The 26,668-nt window shown below is 43.1% G+C and overlaps 1 protein-coding gene across 1 annotated transcript in view; it reads right to left on the reverse strand.

Annotated features, from left to right (window-relative positions):
* GUCA1B (guanylate cyclase activator 1B) overlaps positions 1-26,246 on the reverse strand; it is a 74,772-nt gene extending 48,526 nt beyond the window's left edge. Inside the window, exon 1 of the mRNA XM_073615751.1 lies at positions 25,383-26,246. Coding sequence (XP_073471852.1) covers positions 25,383-25,583 — 201 coding nt within the window. The 5' untranslated portion in view covers positions 25,584-26,246. The remainder of the gene's footprint in view (positions 1-25,382) is intronic.
* Between the last annotated feature and the right edge of the window lie 422 nt (positions 26,247-26,668).

The following is a 26,668-nucleotide window of genomic DNA, read 5'->3' on the forward strand; positions in this document are numbered from 1 at the left end:
ATTGTGCCATTTCTAAAGGGGTCATGCCGTGACTGGCGGCTTCCGCGCGCATGCGTGACGTCATGAGACTCCGGCCAGTCACAATGCCAGAGTTCGCGGCCCCGGAAGGAAGAGGGGTGAAGATGGACGCCCGCTGCTAGTGGGGACAGCGGTGACATTGCAGGCTTCGGTTTCAGAAAAGTGACACATAATGGGTTACTATGCGATGCATAGTAGCCCATTATGCTTTACCTTCTGCAGGGATATAAAGAGGAAGTAAAACCCATCAGGGTTTACTTCCTCTTTAACAAAATGAAGGCAGACATTACAGTTACATTACAATTTGGTACAAGAGGATTTAGAGGGCCCTGCTCGTTAGAGCTTACAATCTAAGAGGGCGAGTCAATTGATACAAAAGGTAATAGCTGTGGGAGATGAGCCGATGGAGAAATTAAAACAGTGTGTTAGTTAGAAGCAGGATAGGTTTTTTAACCACTTCAGCCCCGGAAGATTTTCCCCCTTAATGACAAATTCTATTTTTTGTGATAAGGTATAGCGACGCTTTAACTGACAATTGTGCGGTCATGCGATGCTGTACCCAAATAAAATTGATGTCCATTTTTTCCCACAAATAGAGCTTTCTTTTGGTGGTATTTGATCACCTCTGCGTTTTTTATTTTTTGCACTATAAACAAAAAAAGACCGACAATACCCATACGTCGATTTGCGGGAACAAGCCAACTTGCCAACTTATATGTGTGTGAGCTGGTAGGCAAGTGGTTAAAGAGAAGGGTCTTCAGGGATCGTCTAAAGATGGATGAATTAGGGGACAGTTAGACAGATTGGGGTAGAGAATTCCAAAGGATGAAAGAAGCTCTGAAGAAATCCTGGAGGTGAGCATAGGAGGAGGTGACAAGGGAGCCAGAGAGCAGGAGGTCTTGGGAGGACCGAACAGAGCTGCTTGGTTGGTATTTTGAATCTAGGTTAGTGATGTAGCTGGGGGCAGATTTGTGGATGGCTTTGTAATTGTTAGTACTTTGAATTTTATTCGTTGGCTGAGTGGAAGCCAGTAGAGGGATTGGCAGAGAGGGGTGGAGGACACTGAATGGTTGGTAAGGTGGATGAGTCTTGCAGCAGCATTCATTATGGACTGCAGGGGGGATAGTGTATGTAAGGGTAATTCAATGAGGAGGGGGTTGCAGTAGTCGAGTCGAAAGATAACCAGGGAGTTCGAAGCTTGGTGGTGTCATTGGTTAAAAAGGGGCATATTATAGAGATGTTGCGGAGGCTAAGACGGCATGATTTGGACAGGGATTGAATGTGGGCCTGAAAGGACAGTTCAGAGTCTAAGGTTACCCCTAGCACCCTGGCATATGGGGACAAACTGATAGATGTGCCATTGATCTTGAAGAAGAAGTCAGGGAAAGCGGCACGTGGGGGAGGAAATATTAAGGACTTGGTTTTAGATAGATTCAGTTTGAGGAAGTGGTTTGACATCCAGGCTGATATGTCTGTTGGTAAATCAGTTATGCATGAGGAGACTGATGGGGTGAGCTGAGGGGCAAAGAGATAGATTTGGGTGTCATCAGCATATAAATGGTAGTGGAAGCTATGGGAGGCTATCAGCTGACCCAGGGAGGACGTGTCGATTGAGAATAGTCGAGGTCCAAAAACCTTGGGGAACCCCAACGGTAAGAGGATTTGACGAGGAGGAAGTGGAGTTGTACGTGACATTGAAGGTGCGATGAAATAGGGTAAGATTCAAACCAACGGAGAGTGCATTATCTTGCCTATTAGCCCTAAAAAATGGTCAGATTTAGTAAAAGGATTTGCTTACTATAGAATTCAATATACTTTCACTACTAGGTTCAAATTCACTGAATTTCAAACGGGATTTGCTGCACTTTTGTGAACCTAACCCAGACAGATTTGCTCATGTAGCACCCTGGTGTTTAGGCAGGGTTGCTCCTAAATTTAGCTGCCTTGGCTAATTGTTGAGGATCAATTGATTTTACTCTAATGCCCTGTACACACAATAGGATTTTCCGACAACAAATGTTCGATGGGAGCTTGTTGTCAGAAATTTCGACCATGTGTAGGCTCCATCGGACATTTTCTGTCGGAATTTCAGATCTCAATTTTCGGATTTCAAATTTCCGACAACAAAATCTGTTGTCAGAAATTCAGATCGTGTGTACACAATTCCGACGCACAAAATTCCACGCATGCTCAGAATCGTGCAGAAGAGCCGCACTGGCTATTGAACTTCATCTTTCTCAGCTTGTCGTACGTGTTGTACGTCACCGCGTTCTTGATGTTCGGAGTTTCTGACAACATTTGTGTGACCGTGTGTATGCAAGACAAGTTTGAGTCAACATCTGTTAGGAAATAAACCTACGGTTTTGTTGTCGGAAAATCCTATCGTGTGTACAGGGCATAAGTCTGTAATTGCTGCACTTCTCTTTTTTGCTGCTAGTACCTGGTAGCATTAGATATGAGAAGGGCAATGCAAGGTAAGATTATGGGTATATGGGGTATCCCAGCCAATGGGCAGGGGTTTTCTTAAATCCCTTGGCCTGCTGGGAGAACCTATATATTTGGGTGGAGTCAGGTGATCTGTGTTCTGTGCCACCTAGACGGCTGTCTGGGTGGACGTGAGTTGTATTGACCGGGCTGCTAGGCGGGAGATTGGGCATATCCCGGGCACATCTGGCTGCTAGGCTGTCTGAGGGCCTATCCAGAAGCAAGAGAGCAGCGCAGGGTTGGGATTGCGGCTTACAGTCCAACCAGAAGTGAAGGTTCTGCCGGCCGGAGAACCTGTCGTGGTCAGAAGTAGAAGGGAAAGCTGTCACCACTAAGGAACCATCTACCTTATTACCAGGGAATAAGGATGAGCCGAACACCCCCCTCGGTTCGGTTCGCAGCAGAACATGCAAAAAATGTGTATGCGCGAACACCAGTAAAGTCTATGGCCCCGCTCCCTCTGACACTACAGGGAAGCCATAGGGATGTCCCGTGTGTCAGTGGGGGGCGGGGTCACCCGGCGACATCACCGCGTGGTCCCGCCCTCAGTTATAAAAGAACTGTCACCTGAGAGGACGCTCATTACGGCGGGTGCCTCCCTTGGAGGCGGGTCGGTGGCGGTGTACGGGTTTTTTTTTTTCTTTTTCGGTCCATCGGCGGAGCAAGAGAAGAAGAAGACTTCGTGGGACATTTTTATTTTTTTTTTTTTTAATAAAGGACTTGTCCCCAAGCCATGTCATGTCATTTTTACCATTTTCACACTTTTTTTGTGAAATGGTAGGGGTACATTTGTACCCTGTTACCATTTCACACAAGGGGGAGGCTGAGATCTGGGGGTCCCCTTGTTAAAGGGGGCTTACAGATTTCGATAAGCCCCCTGCCCGCAGACCCCCACAACCACCGGGCAAGGGTTGTGGGGATGAGGCCCTTGTCCCCTTCAACATGGGGACAAGGTGCTTTGGGGGGCTACCCCAAAGCACCCTCCCCATGTTGAGGGCATGTGGCCTGGTACAGTTCAGAAGGGGGGGATGCTCTCTCGTCCCCCTTCTTTTCCTGCAGCCTGCCAGGTTGCTTGCTCAGATAAGGGTTTGGTATGGATTTTTAGGGGGAAAACCCACGCCATTTTTAAAAAAAATTTTGGCACAGGGTACCCCTTAATATCCATACCAGACCTAAAGGGCCTGGTATGGAATTTGGGGGGACCCCACGCAATTTTTAAAAAAAATTTTGGTTCGGGGTTCCCCTAATATTCATACCAGACCCAAAGGGCCTGGTAATGGACTGTGGGGGAATCCCATGCCGTTTTTTTCAATGACTTTTATGTGTATTACCGGGACCGACAATTCATTATAGCCGCGAATACTTTTAAATGACTTTTTTTCCTTTAGAAATTACATTTTGTGCAGGGACTGTTGTAAACACTGGAAACATACACCACTTTACAGGCATACTATAGACACTCCCCAGGTACGAAATTTAAAGGAATATTTCACTTTTATTGTTTCACTTTAAGCATTTTTAAAATCACTGCTCCCGAAAAAAACTGCCATTTTTAAAACTTTTTTTTGCATTGATACATGTCCCCTGCGGCAAGACCCAGGTCCCCAAACACTTTTTATGACAATACCATGCATATAAGCCTTTAAAATTAGCACTTTTGATTTCTCCCATAGACTTTTAAAGGGTGTTCCACGGCTTTCGAATTTGCCACGAACATCCCAAGTTGTTCGCTATTCGGCGAACAGGCGAACACCCGATGTTCGAGTTTGAACTTACGTTCGACTCAAACAACGGGCTCATCCCTACCAGGGACCTCAGTAAGTAGCGGAAGCAAGTACCGGAGCAGTATTCTCACCCACCGGGGACGATGAAGAATCAGGAAATTCAGTGGGTATCAAGCCAGGGACCCAGCCAGCGGAGGTGACGCTTACAGAGCAGCCTTGTGTGTCAAGCCAGGGACTGAGCAGGCCAGTGGGGTGAAGCTTGAGAAGTATCTTGAGTGCCAAGCCAGGAACCCAGCAGAGGGTGACGCTTGAGGAAGATACTACTGTGAATATTGGAGGAGCTTCAGTGATTTGGTGGGGCAGTGAATCATCTAGTCTAGTTAGAGAGAGACTGGGAGCTCAGTGGGCTGAAGAACTACAAGAAGTGATTGTAGTAAAAGTGAATTAACTTTTACACTTTGTGTTAGGAACTGTTAAAGACTGTTGCCATAGGAGACAGCACTCCTACACATGCAGATGTGGCTTCTTGCTGGATGCCTTTCCCTGCACGGCTGTCCTCCTGTTGAAGTCTCAGAGTCTGCCAATTAATCTTGCAACTACCTAAGGGTGTCCTGCCCTAACCCTCTCTCCCAAAGTTCTGTTAAGAGAAATAAAATCTCTTTTGCATTCAAGAAGTGTTTGGCGCCCAATCAATCTACCTTGCATTACACCCACCATGCCATGCAACCTACCATATACAGAAGGATGCCAGCTATCTCTGGCTCTGAAGGTTCTCATTAGACCAAAGGAGGCCTGGGACCTTGCTACACTCATTTCTACTTAATATGTGCTTCTACTCAAATTGTACTATACTTACCTTTAAACTCTGTTTACCTCCTATACTTGATTTTCTCTAGCAGGGATGTTATTTGATTACTGCTAACAGTAAAGCTGGCCATAGATGGATCAAAATTTTGCTGGTTCAGCAGGGACTGTGTGAATTTTGATCCATGCACGGTAGTCTATTGACTTCTGTCGATCAAGAATGTTAAACTTCTGTCAATTAGTGACTGCAGCCAATCAGCTCAGTGTTGATAGGGTTGAAATAATGACTTAGAGTTCCACTTTAATTGTTTCTGTTTTTTCTTACCTGTGTACGTATCAATTGTTCTATTTAAATTGTTTGTGCTCCTTTCTTACCTGTGTACGTATCAATTGTTCTATTTAAGTTGTTTGTGCTCCTTTCTTACCTGTGTACGTATCAATTGTTCTATCAATCTGTATCTAGATGGAATTTGGAACTGCTGAATAATCATTACATGTTCGCTGATGAGAAACTCTTTGTACCTTAACCCCATTTGGTAATGCCGATAAGATTACTGCTTTTGGAACTGCCTATAAAAGAAGTAAAGGGAGCAGTCCTTTTTGGAATGCTCAGAACTTTGATACAGACATACCTGACTCTGTGTCTTAATTCCTATATGAAGCAATAATTTGGCAAAGCAATATAAACTATAAGCAACTTATTTAAAAGTTGAACCTAACATTTTGGCGCCCGAACAGGGACTCACCGATGATACTACAAGAGGTGGACGAACGCGGCTGACGGAACAAAAAGGAATAGGCATTCCGGGAATCACAGATTAAAAAACCTGCGCAGGTAAGAAAAAGCTTTATTTTTCTTATATTCTGTGCTCCCCTGATTTGTGCCTATCCGTTCTGTCAGTTACGGTTCTCCTGGTTTTAAAACACCAGCCTCTGTAGTGGTGAGTCTAGAATTACTGGATATTTTAGTTTATATTGCTGGAATTATTTGTTTGTTTTGTCTGTCTTGTCTGTCTTGTTGAGAAAGTGAATGAGCCTTGTCAAGGATGGTATGAGTTAGAAGGGGATTGCCGAACTAAGCAACGGAATGCGCCTTACCTCACACGATTGGGAACCTGAGGGCTTGTGAGCTTGGGGGTCTGACGCTTATGCTTAACCTCACATCTAACTCATAAACCATAGACGGGTTGAGAGTATAAGCCCTGTCTGCTCCATAAAGCAGGGATAAGAGTGTATGAGAGGGATTCCCAGATACGGGGAGGGAATAAGGTCTCAACAAAGTCCCGAGATCTAGTCGGATACCTGGCCACCTAAAGGAATGCTTGTATATGTTGTAGCCGCATTTTTGTATACGTTGTAGCCGCATTCTGGTTTGTTATTGGGCTAGCATATAAAGTAATTATTTATTATTGGGCTAGCATATAAAGTAATTCGGTTTCAGAAATCTCATTCCGGAGAGGTTTCTAGAATTCTAGCACCCTAGGAGGAAGGCAACGAGGAACTAGTGTAACTTAGCTGGTTTGCTATTGGGCTAGCATATAAAGAAATTATTCATTCTTGTATATGTTGTAGCCGCATTATATTGTACACTAAGTGTCCCACACGCTACCTAGGCAGGACTGTTAGAATGGGCCAGAGGAACACAAAACCCCGTCAGGGAATTGTGGCGCACTATACGGTGCCACAGATAATTAAGAACATTTATGGGAAAACCGAAGCACAGGACTTAAAGGATGTCCTTCGTAAATTTAAGGTGAAAGGAGCAGCGGGCTTAGACCCGGATGTATGGAGTGAAATAAAAAAGGGACAGACAAGGAGAGGTGTTAGAGAAGCAATGGATGCATCAGGTTCAATGCTTAATTAAGGTCTCAAATAGAGCGAAAGAAGAGGGGTGGAAGTATAATCCAGATTGTGATGGTTGGGATATGAAAGATAGAAGAACAAAAAATGTCGAGGCTCCCAGCTCAGCCATCCCACCCCCATACACTGACGTAGAACGCAAACCACACAAGATATATCCGGTACTTGAGGGGAGAGGATGGGTTTGTCAGGATTGTGGAGCACAAAACCCAGAATGGGCAGTAGAATGTGTGCATTGTGGGGCACAAAAACCTCATCCAGAAACTGTAGCTCCCGTACGCACTGATACACGCATTGTTCAGGTAAACAATCCAGAATTTGGACAAGCAGCCCATCCAAATGCCCCACCTACTGTCACTCGTAGAATGCAAATAAGGACTTGGGCACCATGGTCGGCAGACACCCTTATGGCATTAATACAGAGCGCCCCAGACCCGGTAGCAAAGCCAGCTGCTTTTTGTAGATTTGTGAGACAGTTAATGAATACACATGAAGCGACCTGGCAGGATGGGGAGGATCTATGCAGACACAAAATGACTCTGACCCTGTTTAACCAGTTTATGACAGAAATAGGTCCACACAGACCTGCAGGACAAGTTGATGGGGATGGCAATTTAGAGACAGGACATGTCAGACATATAGACTCAAGGGCCCCTTTTATTGCTAGATTAGAAGCTTTTTGTCAGGCAAAACAACAGGAGAGGGGGTCCATATCACCCATGAAGCAAATGCCAGGACAGACTGTATCGGAATTTTACTTATCTATGGAAAGTATGATGGCAGATGAGGGATTGGACTTGGCCCTGCCAGTCACAATCCGAGCCTTCAATAGACAATTTATGGAGGGATTAATTCCACAGATAAGTGAGAGACTGAAAGCCTGCACACCAGAGTGGAGGGCAACTAGAGATAGAGGGACGTTGTTACAAAAAGCGCAAGGCATAGAGGCGGACTTAGCAGAAACCAAAGGGAGGAAATCTCATGCTATCAACGCACTCGGGGGTCCCCAAGAGCAAGGTAGAGGTTCCTTTCGCAAACCCCTTACCTGTCACTACTGTAACAAGATTGGTCACATCAGACGCAACTGTAAGAAAAGAATAAGGGATGAAGGAGAGGAAGGTGTTGATTCTCCAGTTAATCAGAGAAGGAACCAGCCCAGGGACAACAAAAATAGTCATATCAGGCAGCAGGGAGATGGTCCACGAGCATGACTCTCCCCGGTTTTAGAAAAATCCAAAACAACAATGATTAAGACAAATATAACGGTTGGTAATAAGAAAATCTCTTGTTTAGTCGATACAGGAGCTTCACGCTCGTTACTTTCTGACTCTGAACTACTCCCTGGCCAAAAATCACCTGACACTTTACTAATAACTGGATATGATGGCATTTTAGCCGACGCCCCGCTTACAAAACCTCTGAAAGTTAAAGTAGGAAACCACATGTTCCTTTCACGCTTTCTGGTATCCAGAGGAGCCCCCACTAATTTGTTAGGAGCTGACATTTTGCAGAAAATAGGAGCTAACATTACCTATCACCCAGATGGCACTGTCACCTTAGCTATAGGGGATAATCAAGAACACATGGAGATGTGTAACCTGATACAATACCTAGAGGAGGAATCGGAATTGTCCGGCACACCTCCTTCAGACTTAGATCAGATTTTGTCGTCCCTTCCAGGAGAACTATGGGAAAAACATCCAGCTGATGTTGGACTTTTGCCCATACCTCCGGTTACCCTACAGCTGATTCCAGGAGCAGTGCTTCCCCAACAAAAGCAGTATCCACTTAGTGCACCCCAAGAGACGGCCATAGAAATGCAGGTCCAATCCTTCTTAAAAAGTGGAGTTCTAAAAGAGGTAAAATCACCGGCAAACACTCCCTTGTACCCGGTTAAAAAGAAATCAGTAGCCGGTAGTCCGGTTAAGTATAGAATGGTCCAAGACCTTAGAGCGGTCAACAAAATACTAGCCCCGATGACACCTTTAGTACCCAATCCACATACATTACTGTCACAAATACCATCAACCAGTATGTACTTTACGGTTATAGATTTAGCGAATGCTTTCTTTTCCGTCCCGCTTGCTGAAGAATGCCAACTTTGGTTCGCATTTTCAATAAAAAATCGGCAACTAACCTGGACACGCCTACCTCAGGGTATGGCGCATTCACCTACCTTGTATTCGCAAGCATTGCAAACGGTGTTGGGAGAATGGGTACCACCAGATTCCTGTGTATTGTTACAATATGTGGATGATTTATTGTTATGCTGCCCTGACAAAGAAACTTGTTTGGCCACCACCCTTAATTTGTTGCGATTTTTGGCAGAAAAAGGTTGCAAGGTTAATAAGAAAAAGTTACAAGTGTGTCAGGAAAAAGTTATCTTTTTGGGACATTGTATATCACAGGGTACGAGACATCTCACTGAGGAGAGGGTTCAAGTGATAAAGGGAATGTTACCCCCACGGAATTTCAAACAATTGCGTATGTTTTTAGGTATCGTGTCATATTGTAGACAGTGGATACCACATGCTAGCGCTTTGATGCAGCCATTATACGATTGTTTGAAAATTGTACCGTATGTGCTTACAGAAGTAGCTTATGAGTCGTTTATCACTTTGAAAAAGTTGTTGATTTCTGCCCCGGCTATTGGTATACCAGATTACACCAAGATATTTAATCTGTACATTGCTGAGATCACTGGACACGCCACAGGTGTTCTGACACAGGCACATGTAAAACAAAGACCAGTCGCTTACTTTTCAGCAGCATTAGATCCAGTATCTAGAGGTTCACCGTCTTGTGTACGGGCGGTAGCTGCAGTGTCAATTATCATAGATAAGTCATCAGAGATTGTTCTAGACAATCCAGTCGTAGTGCATACCACACATGACATACATGCAATCTTGTCTCAGGTACAGCCCAAACACATTTCAATGGCTAGGCAATTAAGATTACAGTGTACTTTACTCTTACCTCCAAATGTTACTTTTCAGCGCTGTACAACCTTAAATTTGGCCACCTTTTTGCCTCTTCAGTCACCAGATTTGGCAAGGGGGAATGATAGTACTAATAGTACTAGTGAGAAAAGAAATGAGGACACTGACACTCTTTTGTTTAAAGAAGTAGATGAACACGATTGTTTTCAGCTCATGGAACAGGAGACAATGGGATTGCCACACGTTACAGATACACCAATTTTAAATGCTGAGCACACCTTGTATATAGATGGTAGTAGGTTTGCTGATGACAAGGGTAAATATCACACAGGGTATGCTGTAGTGACTGATACGCAGGTAATTGAAGCACAGGCCTTACCAGCCCACATGTCAGCACAGGAAGCAGAATTAAAAGCTTTAGAACAAGCCCTAGAATACTTAAAAGAACGAGAAGGGAATATTTACACTGACTCTGCCTACGCTTATGGTGTAGCGCACGATTATGGCCACATATGGAGGGCTAGAGGTTATCTGACAGCAGCAGGTACACCTGTAAAACATGGAGAAGGGATTAAGAGAGTCCTGAACAATCTTCAAAAGGTTAAACGAGTAGCCATTATGAAGATAGCGGCACACACGAGCGCAAAAACAATTGAGGCAAAAGGAAATGCATTTGCAGATTTGACTGCAAAACAGGCAGCTCTAGGGGAAGGAAGCCCTGAGACCTTAGCAGCGGTAGAGGTGAGTATCCCAGAACCAACATGGCAGCAGCTGAGTAAATTACAGGAGCAAGCAGGGGAGAGCGAGAAAGATAAGTGGGTCAGGATGGGAGCAGCACCAGACCTTGACAATGTATGGAGGGAAGGAGGCAAAATATGCCTGCCTGCCTCTCTGTACCCAGAAATGGCAGCGGCAGTTCACCTACCCACACACGTCAGTTCCAATTCCATGTATAGGATTGTGAACCAAGGATGGCTCGCCCCTGGATTCAGTAGCACTGCAAGAAACTACTGTGCAGCCTGCCAAATCTATCTCCTGAATAACCCAGGACAGAGAGTAAAAACCCCACGAAAACACCAGGTCCGGGCCCAATACCCCTTCCAGAGACTGCAAATTGATTACATACAAATGCCTAAGAGCGGCCCTTTTGAATTTGTCCTCGTGTGTATCGATTTATTCTCAGGTTGGCCCGAAAGTTATCCAGTAAAATCGGCTACTGCTAAAGCCACAGCTAAGAAACTGATCACTGAGTTAATACCTAGGTTTGGTCTTCCTGAAACCATAGAATCAGATAGGGGGACACACTTTACAGGAGAAATCATGCAGAATGTGATGACCATGTTAGGGGTTCAACAAAGTTTTCACACCCCTTACCACCCACAGAGTTCAGGATCAGTGGAGAGAGTAAATGGGACAATAAAGTTAAAAATACAAAAAGCCATGCAAGAGTTAAACAAGCCTTGGCCAGAATGCCTGCCTTTGGCTTTGCTCTCTATAAGGTACACTCCAACAGGAAAGACAGGATTATCCCCATATGAGATACTTTTTGGGAATGCACCTAGATTGGGTTTATACTTTCTACAGAGTATGCAATTGCAATGTGATAGTTTGACTGCATATGTGATACAATTACAACAACGTCTAACTAAGATCCACAAAAGTGTGTATTCTTCTCTTCCAGACCCTAATTCAATAACAGGTACACATACTCTGCTACCAGGGGATTATGTATATGTGAAGAAACACACCAGAAAGACATTGGAACCCAGGTTTGAAGGTCCTTACCAAGTACTCTTGACCACAGCCACCTCAGTAAAGCTGGAAGGAAAACCTACCTGGATACACGCATCACATTGCAAGAAACAACCCGAGAAAACAACATGATGAAATATCTACTTACAGATTTTTTGTTGAAGATTGTTGTTTTACAAATATATGCATGGACTCCTGGTATTAATGTACTTGAAGTAGAGGAAACAACAACTTTCGAATGGGCTATAGATGATCCTAAAGTAGCAAATTATTATTGACAAAGGTACACTAGTACATCTTTCCTCACAGATACAACAGGATACTGCACCACATTGGTGGGATATATTTAGTGGAATGTCTTCTACAGCAACCAATACCTTTCACTGGTTGTTAAGTCCAATGGTAATTATTATTCTAATATTAATATCACTTACAATCACGAATATATGTGTATACAGGAAAATAAATAGGAAAATTAGGAGAATAGACAGGGTATACTGATAAGTGTGTATTGACATCACCCTACTCCTATAAAACTCCTCTTCTTGAATTTTAAGATGTTGGTAATACCTAGGGGGATGGGTTCTACCCCTCTGACAACTCACGGTCAGGGAAAGGACTCTGGGGAAAAACTGACTAGAACTTATTCATGAGGACCCAGGGGGAAGGAGAGGATGATGTCAAAGGGGGAAATTGATAGGGTTGAAATAATGACTTAGAGTTCCACTTTAATTGTTTCTGTTTTTTCTTACCTGTGTACGTATCAATTGTTCTATTTAAATTGTTTGTGCTCCTTTCTTACCTGTGTACGTATCAATTGTTCTATTTAAGTTGTTTGTGCTCCTTTCTTACCTGTGTACGTATCAATTGTTCTATCAATCTGTATCTAGATGGAATTTGGAACTGCTGAATAATCATTACATGTTCGCTGATGAGAAACTCTTTGTACCTTAACCTCATTTGGTAATGCCGATAAGATTACTGCTTTTGGAACTGCCTATAAAAGAAGTAAAGGGAGCAGTCCTTTTTGGGATGCTCAGAACTTTGATACAGACATACCTGACTCTGTGTCTTAATTCCTATATGAAGCAATAATTTGGCAAAGCAATATAAACTATAAGCAACTTATTTAAAAGTTGAACCTAACAGTGTAATCATCCCTGCTGGGACATTGTATTCTGAAAGCAGGACTTCAAACTTAACATGACTGACTTCAAGTACACAATCAAATGATCATATGATCATTTGCTTAATGGGAAATTTCATGCAAATATTTATTTTACTGTAAATGTGCTGACAGCAATATTTTATCTGGGCCAGTTTTTAAGGCATTACCTGGAACTTGGCAGCTGTTTAGGGCAAATGGGGATCTTAAAGATGGTAAGATCTGCTCATCTACAGCCTAAAATCTATGTCTGATCCACCTAAAGCGAATTCTGCCACTTTGCCCAAAGTACACTTTCCATAGTCTCCCCCACCACTTTATTTGTTTGTGGTAGAACTCAAAAATAGCCAGTGCTTCCAGTGAGCATGTGACTTTCTGCCTTTTCCTTCACAGACCTTAACAAATGGGAGAAGGGAGAAACCATGTGTAGACCCCTGTCTAAGCTCTGACACTGACCAACAGAGTGTTTACACATGGTTTAGATCCATGGTTCTGAAGGATGAATGGAGCAGTCCAAGTATCAGTGGGTGTGTGTGGGTGTATGGGTATGGGTGAGGGTACTCTGTGAAGCAGTGGGAGAATATACATATAGATATCATACATTACAGTAGTATATTCTGTAATCAACAGTTTGTTCAAAATAAAGGTAGAGGAGGGATAGACGTCCCTGAAGACAGTGGCATCACTAGGAGGTGGCCAGAGCCCCAAATCCGAGGCCCATAGCCCTGAGTCCAGGGCCGGCCCTACCGTGAGAAAGCCGCTGGCTGCCTGACACTGCGCTGTCCCGCACAGCCACAGTTCCCTCACTGAGTCTCAAAGCTTCACTGACAGCCAGAGCCAGGAGATGCGTGTGAGAGTGAGTCTTCTTCTAGCTGTGCCCCATATCATAGAGTCGGGAGGAACTTTCTCACACTTGCTCCTGAGCTGGGGAGGCGGCAGGTTAGTGCAGACCATGGAGGAGGGGGAGGGGGGAAACTCTGTACTCCCCTAGCCTGTCTTCTGTATACCCAGCCTCTCTGTATACACAGCCTCTCTGTATACCCAGATCCACTGTATACACTAGCCTCTCTGTATACCCAGCCTCTCTGTATACCTAGCCTCTCTCTATACCCAGCCTCTCTGTATACACTAGCTTCTCTGTATACCCAACCTCTCTGTATACACTAGCCTCTCTGTATACCTAGCCTCTCTGTATACCTAGCCTCTCTGTATATCCAGCCTCTCTGTATACACTAGCCTCTCTGTATACCCAGCCTCTCTGTATACACTAGCCTCTCTGTATACCCAGCCTCTCTGTATACCTAGCCTCTCTGTATACCCAGCTTCTCTATATACACTAGCTTTTCTGTATACCCAGCCTCTCTGTATACACTAGCCTCTCTGTATACCTAGCCTCTCTGTATACCTAGCCCCTCTGTATACCCAGCTTCTCTATATACACTAGCTTTTCTGTATACCCAGCCTCTCTGTATACACTAGCTTCTCTGTATACCCAGCCTCTCTGTATACACTAGCCTCTCTGTATACCTAGCCTCTCTGTATACCTAGCCTCTCTGTATATCCAGCCTCTCTGTATACACTAGCCTCTCTGTATACCCAGCCTCTCTGTATACACTAGCCTCTCTGTATACCCAGCCTCTCTGTATACCTAGCCTCTCTGTATACCCAGCTTCTCTATATACACTAGCTTTTCTGTATACCCAGCCTCTCTGTATACACTAGCCTCTCTGTATACCTAGCCTCTCTGTATACCTAGCCCCTCTGTATACCCAGCTTCTCTATATACACTAGCTTTTCTGTATACCCAGCCTCTCTGTATACACTAGACTCTCTGTATACCTAGCCTCTCTGCATACCTAGCCCCTCTGTATACCCAGCCTCTCTGTATACACTAGCCTCTCTGTATACCCAGCCTCTCTGTATACCTAGCCTCTCTGTATACCCATCCCCTCTGTATACCCAGCCTCTCTGTATACACTAGCCTCTCTATATACCCAGCCTCTCTGTATACCCAGACTCTCTGTATACCTAGGTGACCTCAGACCTCCACCAATCACAGGATGCTTGGCCAGCTCTGCTGATGCCAGTTTCTTTGTGTCTAGCCGGCAGGCTTGAAGAACAATTCTGACACAAGCTGACTGAGCTCCAGCGGCGGCCCCTTTAAATCAGCGCTGAGTGTCTGTGGGAGGCGGTACACCATTCCATTTGACTTCAGGAAGGCTGACATTACCTCTTACATCACGTGTGGGTCTGCAAGCCATGCCTCTGACCACCTTCAGGATTAACGGTCTACAGTGTTATATGGTTTGACCAGACATCTAAAGTCCCTGGAGAAAAGGCGCTGGCTGGGTATTAGCCTCAAGTGTTAAAGCGTGTGCAGCTGCTGTGCCTCTGACCACCTTCAGGATTAACAGTCTACAGCGTTATATGGTTTGACCAGTCATCTAAAGTCCCTGGAGAAAAGGCACTGGCTGGGTATTAGCCAAAAGTGTTAAAGCTTGTGCAGCTGGTAAGCTGGTTTATTCATTTATTTATATTTGTTTGTATTTATATTTGGTTAGTGTGTCACTTTGAGAGCGGAGCTCCCTTTTTAATTTATTATATACATGTGTATGCCGCCCAAGCGTATGACTTTCTTTACTTCACTGCTATGGGCTCTAGCCCCAGATCTTTTGTAGACCTAGCAATGCCCTTGCCAGAAGAAGTTGAGCTTTCATAGCAGGGTGGTTGCAGAAATAGCATTTTAAAGGGTGAATTCCTATTCTAAAATATGAATTCCAAAACCATTTTTTGGAGTTGTAAACTTTTTTTTCCTTAAAATTCAAATATAATAGGAAAATGCAGAAGTTAACTTCACTGAAAACTTTATATTCGGATCTGTACACATGCTACTGTCCAATTGTGTCCATGAAGCATATGGATGCAGATGCAGGAAAAAGCGTTTCTGCATGTAGAACGGGACTTAGCGCCCATCTGAATGACCCCTAAGACTTCATGTACACGGGACATTTTAAAACCTCTCCTGAACGATGGAACTTGACAGCTAGTAGCTGACATTTGAAAATGTCCGTTGTGCAGCGTTTACATGCCACGTTTAGCCGCGTTTGTGTTTAGAAGCGTTTTTTACATTGTAAATGGTCAGAAATGTATCTCCATTAAAAACGCCCATGAATGAAACGCGGCTAAACGCAAGTTACCATGTTTGCATGCATTTACAAGCGGTTACAGATATTTGGCAATTCAAATGCCTCTGAACATCCGTCCTGAATGAATTTTTTTGCTTTCCAAAAAATGCTTCTAACCTCAACTGCCTAGAAACGACTCAGTGTACATAGTTAAATAAACACACCAGTCCATCCAGTGTGTGTGTTGGTCTACAATTGTCCCTATCCCTGTACATTGTGTCTCATTCAGATGCTAATCTATTATTATTATTTATCTAAGGTACCCATATAGCGCCATCAATTTACAATACTGTTTACTGTTACTAATACTGTTTTGATCAAACTATTGCACTGTGCACAACATTATTATGGTTCTGCTGTATATACTACATTTATTACATTATCTAATTTCCCATTAATGGGCTATCCTATGTTTGATATTTAACAGTTGTGGTGTAATTTGTATAAAAAAGTATATATACTAAATAGGTACATTTGGAGCTCATACACCTTTGAACACAATGGGGTTAATAGATTGCACATTGCAAACTGCAGTTGCTTCGGAACTCAATTAATTAGGTAAAGCTTCTCTTTGCAAAGAATACCGTCCAAAGAAAATGAAACAAAACAGCATTTTTGCTTTTACGTGATTGGATGATGAAATTTAGCAGAGTTATTGTTTATTTACTAAACTCTGGAGCATCTGCTCTTGAAGAGTGCAACTGCACTTTGCAAAGTGCAAAGTCAATTTGCCTTTAGTAAATCAAACCCAATGTGCCACAATGTGTGCATTTTTATGAATTGAGGTTTAATGTGTAGGCAACCCATGCCACTCTTAGCAGCATTCTCCTGTGAGTTCAGGGTAGGGGATAAGCCCTTGACACCCTGGGCTCATAGTTAGTTGGTTGAATGATGTTTGGTTTCAGCCTGGAGGAGAACCAGTGCTGAATCTGGACTGAGTGAGTCTGCGTTGAACAGCACCAGAGTTTAGGGTGGATATTGTAACGGATGCTGAGTGTTTTTTTTCTGACTTGTGCCCAAGCTGAAGTTGGGCTTTAAAAAGACTAAACACAATAATAAATATTGAGTATATTATTGCTTAGTAGTTTTTAAATGTGGTGGCTTCATAAATATACATTTTCAGGCTAAGAACATTCTCAGAAAGAACAGAAAATCCCTGTTGATCTTGTCAGAAATGCAGTGACATCTAATCCCATAAACCACCATGCAATATAGATGAACTAAGGCAGACTAGTTTGAAACCTGGTTTGGGTGGAAACCATATCTGCCGCCATAGAGGCAGGAAGTGTGTTATTTGCAGAATTACCAGGTAAGAGTAAAGGGAAAAAAGACTGAAAAAAATAATGTAAGCACCCATCTAAAAACTATTAAGTTGCACTATAAAATCATTTTTGTTTAATGGATTTTGACACGCTTTAAAGCATTTGTTACCCCAACACTTTATATTTCTGATATGTGCCTGCTGTACCATGTACTTGTATAAGAAAGTATCCTGTTCTCTTTGTATTGCTTCCTTTGTGTGAAATCCCTGGTGTTCCTATTAGTTCCCTTACTTTCCTATTAAAAACTGACCAAACTAAGCAACACTGCACGCTCCCTCAGAAGTTACCATATATAAGCCAATAGTAAACCTTTTGAATATCAGTCACCATATGGTTTCTGTCCTGGCTAATGGATGCATGAGCGCAGGCACTTCTTGATTATATTTGCAGGATTTTACCTTTCAGGCCTCAGTGGTTTTTGGTTCTCTCTGTTGAGTAGAGCATGCGATGCTCCCTTAAAACTATGGCTTCTTCATTTACTACATAATCTGTGATACTTTCTGCACTGGAAACTGACTGCATGGTGTGAACTAGAGCCATTGGAATACATGGAAAACACTGTGCATGCATTTTTAGTGCAGAAAATAGCACACGGAACTGCATCTGGTGTGAACTGGCCCTAAGTCAAAAATCAAAATGTAGAGTTTCTAATTACCATATACTGTACCCTGACTGATTATTTAACAACCATTATGTGTGTTAAATTGTATTTAAGCCTGAAAATAACAAATTCTTGTATTGCAGCTTAGAAAATCTAAAATGTGGTAGCTGTTTTTTTCTGACATTTTTTCCTTTTCTTTTCATCTGATGATAATTCCTGTCCTAGAGTAACAATTCTCACACTCACCTTACTGACTGTATCTATGGAGGTGCAAATTGTCACTCTAGGCTGCCCTCCTGATTTGGATTACAAACATCTCATCTTCTTCTCACATAGGGGAATTACTGTTTTTAGGTTTGCAGAAGACAGCTGGAAAGGCCGATAACATTGTTTCACTGGGATTTACAAGAATACTGGCAAGATCAACAAGGATTTTTCTGTATTTGTGGAAAATGGACTTATCCTAAAAAAATAAAACATATGCAGTCACCACATCTAAGGACTGCTAAGTTGTATTGTATCACATTTTTGTTCTTTAGTTTGTGCAGAAAGTTTGAAGTTTAGGTGTTACCCTTTATTGGCTAGCTTAATTAAGATACAAGTTTAGGGATAACTCAGATCCCTTCATCGGGTTGTATACTTTTCTAAAATAATGGTTCTGAAACTCAAATATTTACATGGAAAGTTACAGAGAAGAGCATTGAAATTAAAACAATATATACAACAGCTTTTTCTTAAAAGATGTTAGTTCTAAAGTCTGTTGTAAGAGACAAGCCTTTACACAAAAGGGTGCATAGATATCTGTCCATTGAATCAGCATCTACATTCATTCTGTGCAAAATGGGTAAAGCAAATGTTCTGAGATATTTTCTCTTCTGAATGAATGGCCTTTTATTATGAACAGTAGTGAAATACTGCATTATGGCCACTAGATGGAACTGAGGAGTATACAAAATGCATACATACAGAGAATATACTAATGAACGCTAGAGGGATCTAGCAAATAAATGTAACTGTTACATTCATTTGCTCTCTTCTGTTCTCTAGAATTGTTATATTGTATCTCTTTTTAGAAAGATGTATGCATTGTCTTTGTTTCTCAGCATCATCTAGTGCAGGGGGTAGGCAACCCCCAGCACTGGTGCCACAAGCGACATGCGAAGCCTCTTTTGCCAGCACTTGACTCCCTCCCCATCAGCAGAGCAGTGCAGGGAAGTGTCAGTGAGACACTACTGCATTCAATTTAAGAATTCCCCACGCCGCACCTGCTCGGGGGGGGGGGGGGGGCACTGTGCCCCCACACATTGCAAAAGATGGGTAACATTGTTTAGTTCTCTAACTTTGTTGTAGCTGCGATCGTCAGCTTTTGTGATGGGAAGAGATTGAGTGCAGTTCTGCTAGGGGGGGCGGTCTCTGTTTCCAGAAGGAGAGGACTGTGGTGGAGGAGATGAGAAGGGGGGTCAGCAGTGGGACAGAAGAGCAGGGGGGTTCAGTGTTGGGCCAGATGAGCAGGGCGGTTTAGTGTTGGGGCATATGAGAAGAGGGTTCAGTGGTGGGACAGAAAAGCAGAGGGGTAGAGCAGTGGGGCAGATATGAAAGGAGGTGTATTGGTGGGACGGGTTAGAGTGATGGGGCAGGAGAGCAGGGGGGAACAGAGGTGAGACAGATGTGCAGGAGGTACATTGGTGGGCAGATGAGAAAGCGGGTTACAGTGGTGGGGCAGATGAGCAGGTGGGTTTAGTGTTAGGACAGATGAGAAGGTGATTCACTGGTAAGAGAAAAGAGCATGGGGGATATGGCGGTGGAGCAGATGTGCAGGGAACTACAGCGGTGGGGCAGATGAGAAAAGGGGGTAGATTAATGGGGCAGATGAGCAGGGGGGTTACAGTGGTGGAACAGAAGAGCAAGGGGATACAGTGGTGGGGCAGATGTGCATAAGGTACAGTGGTGGGAGGGATGAGAAGGGGATTCAGCGGTGGAACAGAAAAGCAGGGGGTACAGTGATGGGGCAGAAAAGCAGGGGGTTACAGTGGTGGGACAGATGAGCAGGGGAGGTTCAGTGTTGGGCCAGATGAGAAGGGGGTTACAGTGCTGGTAGAGATGAGCAGGGCGGGTTTAGTGTTGGGGCAGAGGAGAAAGGAGGTACATTGGAGAGACAGATGAGCAGGGGGTTACAGCAGTGGGGTAGAGGAGCAGGGGGGTACAGAGGTGGGGTAGATGTGCAGAGAGGTGCAGAGGAGAAAGGAGGTATATCGGTGGAACACATGAGCTAGGGATATAGTTATGGAATATTTTTTTTTTTACTAGTAATTGTGGCATTTAGCGACTTATAGCGGGACTGCGATATTGCGGCAGACAAATCAGATACCTAACTGACACTTTTGACACTTTTATGGGAACCAGTGACATTATTATAGTGATCAGTGTTAAAAATAAGCACTGTCACTGGCGGTGCATCCATAAGGGCCACCCCCTCTATGTAAAATGGATAGATTCATGCATTGCATTGCATTGCATGAATCTATCCATGGCCACTGTACACACTACTATTCAGGCGTCCGACCCCTTTTTGGACCCGGGGCGCCTGAATTCCAGCAGGGGGGGGGATAATGACACTGGCAGGGAAGGGGTTAACATCAGGGGCGATCAAAGGGTTACCTGCGTGCCTAGCTGGTGTTTCAGTGTAGTGGGGGAGATGCTTTTACTAGTGGAAGGCATGGATCGGTGTTCCTGCTTTACAGGAACACCGATCCATGCCTTCTGTACTGACAGAACGTAAATCTGCCTTGTTTACATAGGCAGACTGCCATTCTGTCAGTGTACCAAATGACTAGCGGGTGTCGGAGGACATCGGGTCCGCAGAACCCGCTGATCAGCCCTTGCTGTGTAAAACCACAGGGGTAGTGAGCCGGCGGCGGCGCGCCCTCGCGCCCAATGCCCAGAAGTGCAGGATCACTTATATCACTATATATATACATATGTGTGTGTGTGATCCTGTGCATCGCAGCTGCCCTGTAGCAGTAAATATGCTATGGGGCAGTCGACAAGTGGTTTTTAAAGTGGTTGTAAACCCATATAAAAAATTAAAAAAAAAACTTGCAAGACAAAGGCATATTGAGCTAGTATGCATCGCATACTAGCTCATCATGAAATACTTACCTTAGAACTAAGCTGTTGCAGCGGTCCTCGTACACTGCTGTGACCAACGACATGTCTTTTGGAGTTATTTCTGGGTTCGCAGGGACCAGTGCTGTGGTTGGCCGGAGCAACAGTGATGTCACTCCCATGAGGGAGCCGCCGATCACGGTACAGGCCATTTAGAAATGGCACGATCGAGCGGTTTCTTCAGTGTGCATGCGCCGATGACGTTGGCGCAAGGGTAAATGGTAGATATCTCCTAAACCGTGCAGGTTTAGGAGATATTTGCATTACCTACAGGTAAGCCTTATTATAGGCTTACCTGTAGGTACAAGTGGTGTAACAGGGTTTACAACTACGTTAAACATATAAGAATTTTATTATCCAACTGTAGATGCAAGATTTTTAGCCCCATTTAGTAGAGGTTGGCAAAGTGTTCAAGTAGTCTAAGGCTCGGTTCACCTGAACGTCATGCTACTTATGGTGCAACTTTGCCATGCAACTTCCTGGTGATTTGCTGGAAACTTGATTCAACTTGAGTACTACTTTGATGCAACTTGATGCAACTTTGAAGTGAAGGAGGGGCTACACCACAAGGAAAGCATGGGTATTGTTCCTGTAATATCAGATCCAAATCACATTAATATTGACTTGGAGGAAACTTCCATTAAAGTCTATGGGCACAAGTCAGATAGAAGTCGTCTTGAAGAGCCTAATGCCGTGTACACGGGGGGGACTTTTCAACTGGACTGGTCCAAAGGGACGAATCCGTCATACAATCCGACCGTGTGTGGGCTTCATCGGACCTGCAGCGGACTTTTTCGGTTGAAAATCATACGGACTTTAGATTTGGAACATGTTTCAAGTCTCTCCGACGGACTCGAGCCCGGTCGAAAAACTTGTCTGTATGCTAGTCCAACGGATGAAAACCGACGCTAGGGCAGCTATTGGCTACTGGCTATCAACTTCCTTATGTTAGTCCGGTCGTAAGTCATCACGTACAAATCCGTCGGACTTTGGTGTGATCATATGTGTGCAAGTCCGTTCATTCGAAAGTCCGTCGGAAGTCCGTCAAAAGTCCGTTGGAAAGACCGTCGGACCTTTAATGCCAAAAAGTCCGCCCATGTGTACACGGCATAAGGCTCAGTTCACACTGACATGTGAAATTTCCCATGACCTGTGAAAACCTATGTTAGTCAATGAGAGTCATAATTAGCGCTACTGAAGTCGCTCCGATTTTAGAAAAGGTTCCTGTACTACTTCAAGGCGATTTTGTAACCGACTTGTGCCCATAAACTTTAACCCCTTTCTGCCTGCACTATAGCCAAAAGTCGGCTACAGTTTGGGCTTAAAATGCCGGCAGGGCATCCATGGACGTCCTTCCGTGCTGGCGCTGCCTGCGCTCCCCCTGCGGAGCACAGGCAGCACGCTCTGTGATCTCCGAGTCCTTGGGACTCAGATGATCACAGATCAGGGTACAGGGCCAATGACAGCGGCCCTTTACCACATGATCAGCTGTCAGCCAATGACAGCTGCTCACAGAAGTAAACAGAAGCCGGTTAACGGCTTTTTTTCCCTTGCGCTATAAAAAGTAGAAAGGCAGTAACCGGCTTCTGTTACAGGGACAACGGTATTCTCAGTGCCCACCAGTGTTGCTAATCAGTGCCCGCCAGTGCCATCTATCAGTGCCCATCAGTGTTGCCAATCAGTGCCCATCAGTGCCTCATCATCAGTGTCACTTATCAGTTCTGGCTATCAGTGCCACCTACCAGTGCCTATCAGTGCTGCCTGTCGGTGCCCATCAGTGCCACCTATCAGTGCCCATCAGTGCCGCCTATGAGTGCCCATCAGTGCCACGCATCTGTGCCAGCTATCAGTGCCCATTAGTGCCACCCATCAGTGCAGCCTCATCAGTGCCTCCTGATCAGTGCCCACCAGTGCCGCCTCATCAGTGCCCATCAGTGCCACCTATAAGTGCCACTTCATCAGTGTCTATCAGTGCAACCTATCAGTGCCCAACAGTGCAGCCTCATCAGCACACATTATTGAAGGAGAAAAATTACCTGTTTGCTAAATTTTATAAACTCTAAAAACATTTTGTTTTGTTTTTTCAAAGATTTCGGTCTTTTTTTGTTTGTTTAGCAAAAAATAAAAAGCCCAGTTGTGATTAAATACCACCAAAAGAAATCTCTATTTGTGTGAAAAAAATGATAAAAATGTCATATTTGTGCAGCATTGCATGACCGCGCAATTGTCATTTGAAGTGCGACAGCGCTGAAAGCTGAAAATTGGCCTGGGAAGGAAGGGGGTAAAAGTGCCCAGTAGGCAATTGGTTAATAGGAAATCAGATCCTCATCTATAGTGATGTGATTCGGATCCGACATTATCCAGGCATTTCCTGCGGTGTAGCCCCTCCCTCGCTTCATAGTTGCATCAAGATGCATCAAAGTATTACTCAAGTCAACCAGGAAGTTGCCTGGCAAAGTTGCACCATAAGTTGCGTGACTTTCAGGTCGCAGTAGTGTGAATTGAGCTTTCCTGCTACAATCGAATCATATAGTCTTTGTACAATCAACGTTAGAGTTACAAAAACTAATATAAGGACCTTCCTAGTATATGCAAATAATTTGTATCCATTGAGGCAGGCTCTTGTACTACATGTTTGTTGATGGATCTAAAGGAGATTGTACAATTCCCCATGGAGGGAAGAGGGGAGCGCTGCATAGACTGACCTGTCATAAAACAAAAACAATAATGAATGGTTGACAAAATCCATTCCTGCCCGTAGGTTCAGCCATCAGGCATCCATAAAGGCCTACAGACATACAAACGTTGGTCCAAGCTTTCCCTAGTCTGTACTTTTATTAACATTTTAGGAGTGTACAGGCACAGGTGCAGTTTTCTCAATGTTTGCACCTATTAAAGTTAGAGCGTCTCACCTATGACCTAAGCCATCAAGTCCTAGTATGCCTCCTATTTTCACAAGAGTATGTCAATTATGAGAATTTCACAGCCAGGTAAAGCACAGTAGGCACATGGCAATAGGCAGCAGAGGCTGTTTTTTCTGTATAATAATTGGCCACATTTTTTTTTTTATCATGATCAGTAGGAATAGTCATCTCATATAGGGTTTTACATTATCACAATATTCTAAACCAGGTTAGGAGTGGGAAAACAAGTGCAAATTTGGCTCTGGGAACTTTGGATTCAATCTGCAGAGTAATCAATGCTTCCTGGTACGCCAAGTATTTGCATCTACCAAATTCAATTTCCTTGTTTAAGCTGAAAATACCAGGGCCAATTGACAAATAAAGAGTATTTGTAAGCTTGCGCTGGTAAAATGTTTAAAAAAAAAGCTGGATTCAAGAATTTTAAATCAATGGTTGTACCCAGAGATCTTCATAGCAGCTTTTTTTATATTTACATTGAAAGGAATATTTACTTTGCTCACCCATACTGTGTTGGTATGTTATTTGCTCATTGCAGAATATTAGGGGAACTGAATGTATTCTCTCTTGGGAAGAGAAGATTAAGGGGGGATATGATCAACATGTACAAATACATAATGAGTCCATATAGTGAACTTGGTGGTATTCACTTTTAGGTCATCACAGAGGACAAGGGGGCACACTTTACATCTAGAGGAAAAAAGATTTAATCTCCAAATACAGAAAGATTTCTTCACAATAAGAGCTGTGAAAATGTGGAATAGACTCCCGCCAGAGGTGGTTCTGGTCAGCTCAGTAGATTGCTTTAAAACAGGCCTGGATTTTTTCCTAAATGTACATAATATAATACTAATAATACTAATACTAACATTTATAGGGATAGTTGGTGCAGGGAAAATCCAATTGCCTCCCTGCTGTAGCAAATTGGATCATGCTTTTCTGTAGTTTTTCGCCTTCCTCTGAAACAACTGTGGGTGAAGGATTGCGTATATGGCATTGCATGATTTTTATTTATTGGTTGAACTAGATGGACTTGTGTCTTTTTTCAACCTAACTATGTAACTATGTAATAGTACATAAAACACAGTATGTTACCAATCAGTACAATCCTTCCCAATTAAACCTACTGTTTTATGCACCTAGAACAAGTTCATACATAACCATACACATTTTCATAACAAATTAAAACAGAAGAAATTTGTCATAATTGTATATTCTTCTACTACCTGGAAGAAACTCAAACAACAAACAAAATTATAACTTTATGTATATTAGGTTGTGGTGGTATATAAACCATATATATGAGGATATCTTCCTTTTTTGTGCTTTTTGGCAAGCCAGTATTACAAGTTATATTTGTGTGCCACTGAAATATTTGCAAATTAAATACTGGCAGGAATATTATCAAAACTATATTTTTACAGAATGTATGCAAAACTTACCCCATTTTTATCAAAGGCTCTAAACATATGTTCCACATAGTCTGCTGCCTCTTGGTTGTCTTGCACGCCAAAAAAACGTTTAAATTCATGCATAAAAAGAGTTCCGCTGGGACATTCTACCACAAACTTCTTATACCACTCCTGGAGCTCTGCTACATCAATTTCCACTTTGTTAGACTCCTCGCTGAGATGCTGACCCATTTTAAGAAAATCCTGCAATAGGAGCAGTCTCCTTCCTCAGTCCCTTTTTTATTGTCTTTAAATATGATCCAGAAAGAATATATTATCACCCATGTGACTTGTGTTCCAGCCTCCACAGACTGAGTTCTCAATGTGTCTTCTGTTGTCTTGCAGAACAATCAAAGCAAACTTCACAATCTGCAGAAAATGCTATTTATAACTAGATCCTAAATGTAGTTGTATCCTTGTAGTTTCCTCCCAGTTAAAAATGTACTCTTCTTTTCAGTAAAAAAAAAAAAAAAAAAAATAGGATCAAGGGTCAAAATATGATGAACAATCTCGGATGGAATTTTCCTCTTCTGTTCAATAGGAACTTGGTAACAGGTCCAAGATATATACTCTTGAAAGAGACTGAGCTTATTTTATTTCAAAACTCTGTGTATCAGATTTCAAATGTCTTCCTCCTGTTTCTGTGCTGGTCCAGGTCTTTTCATTGTCTTCCATCTTCAATAATTTAAAGGATCATTAAAACATAAATCCACAAGTCAGCAATGTTTTATATTTAAGAAATTAGTAGTGTAGGTCAGTTACATTTTTGTTGATTTCTGTAGTTCTGCATCTGCGTCCCTATGTTGCTGTGGCTGGTTTGTGCAAGGAGCACAGCAGAGGGAGTGACACTGCTTAACTAAATGCACCATGTGTTGGCTCAAATAGATAAGACGATCTAAGATAATTAGAAGAATCTCATAAAGACCTAGATGTTCTCTTGTCAAGCCTGTGTTAAGGGCACAATGATGTGTCTGTATGTTGTCCAAATGAAATGCAAGTATAAAACGGAAAATAAAATTGTGCATATAATAAAATAGTAATGACATGTTTTACATTGCTCAGCCAAAATTCATTAATACACATGAGTAAACAGAAAATGAAATCTGTAGTCCAAAAAAGGGACTCTAACGTGAAGTTGGTCCTAGAAATGTCTACTGCACTGCCCAGCTAGAGGTCAGTTTGGTGTTCTACTCCAAAGTTTAAGCTACTGTATGTATTGCCAAGAACCTTCAAGTGACAGTAGGATTCTGCTCCTTGGCCTGCACTATTTATGTGAG

This window comes from Aquarana catesbeiana, linkage group LG02 (genome assembly GCF_042186555.1).
Source record: "Aquarana catesbeiana isolate 2022-GZ linkage group LG02, ASM4218655v1, whole genome shotgun sequence".
Lineage (NCBI taxonomy): Eukaryota > Metazoa > Chordata > Amphibia > Anura > Ranidae > Aquarana > Aquarana catesbeiana.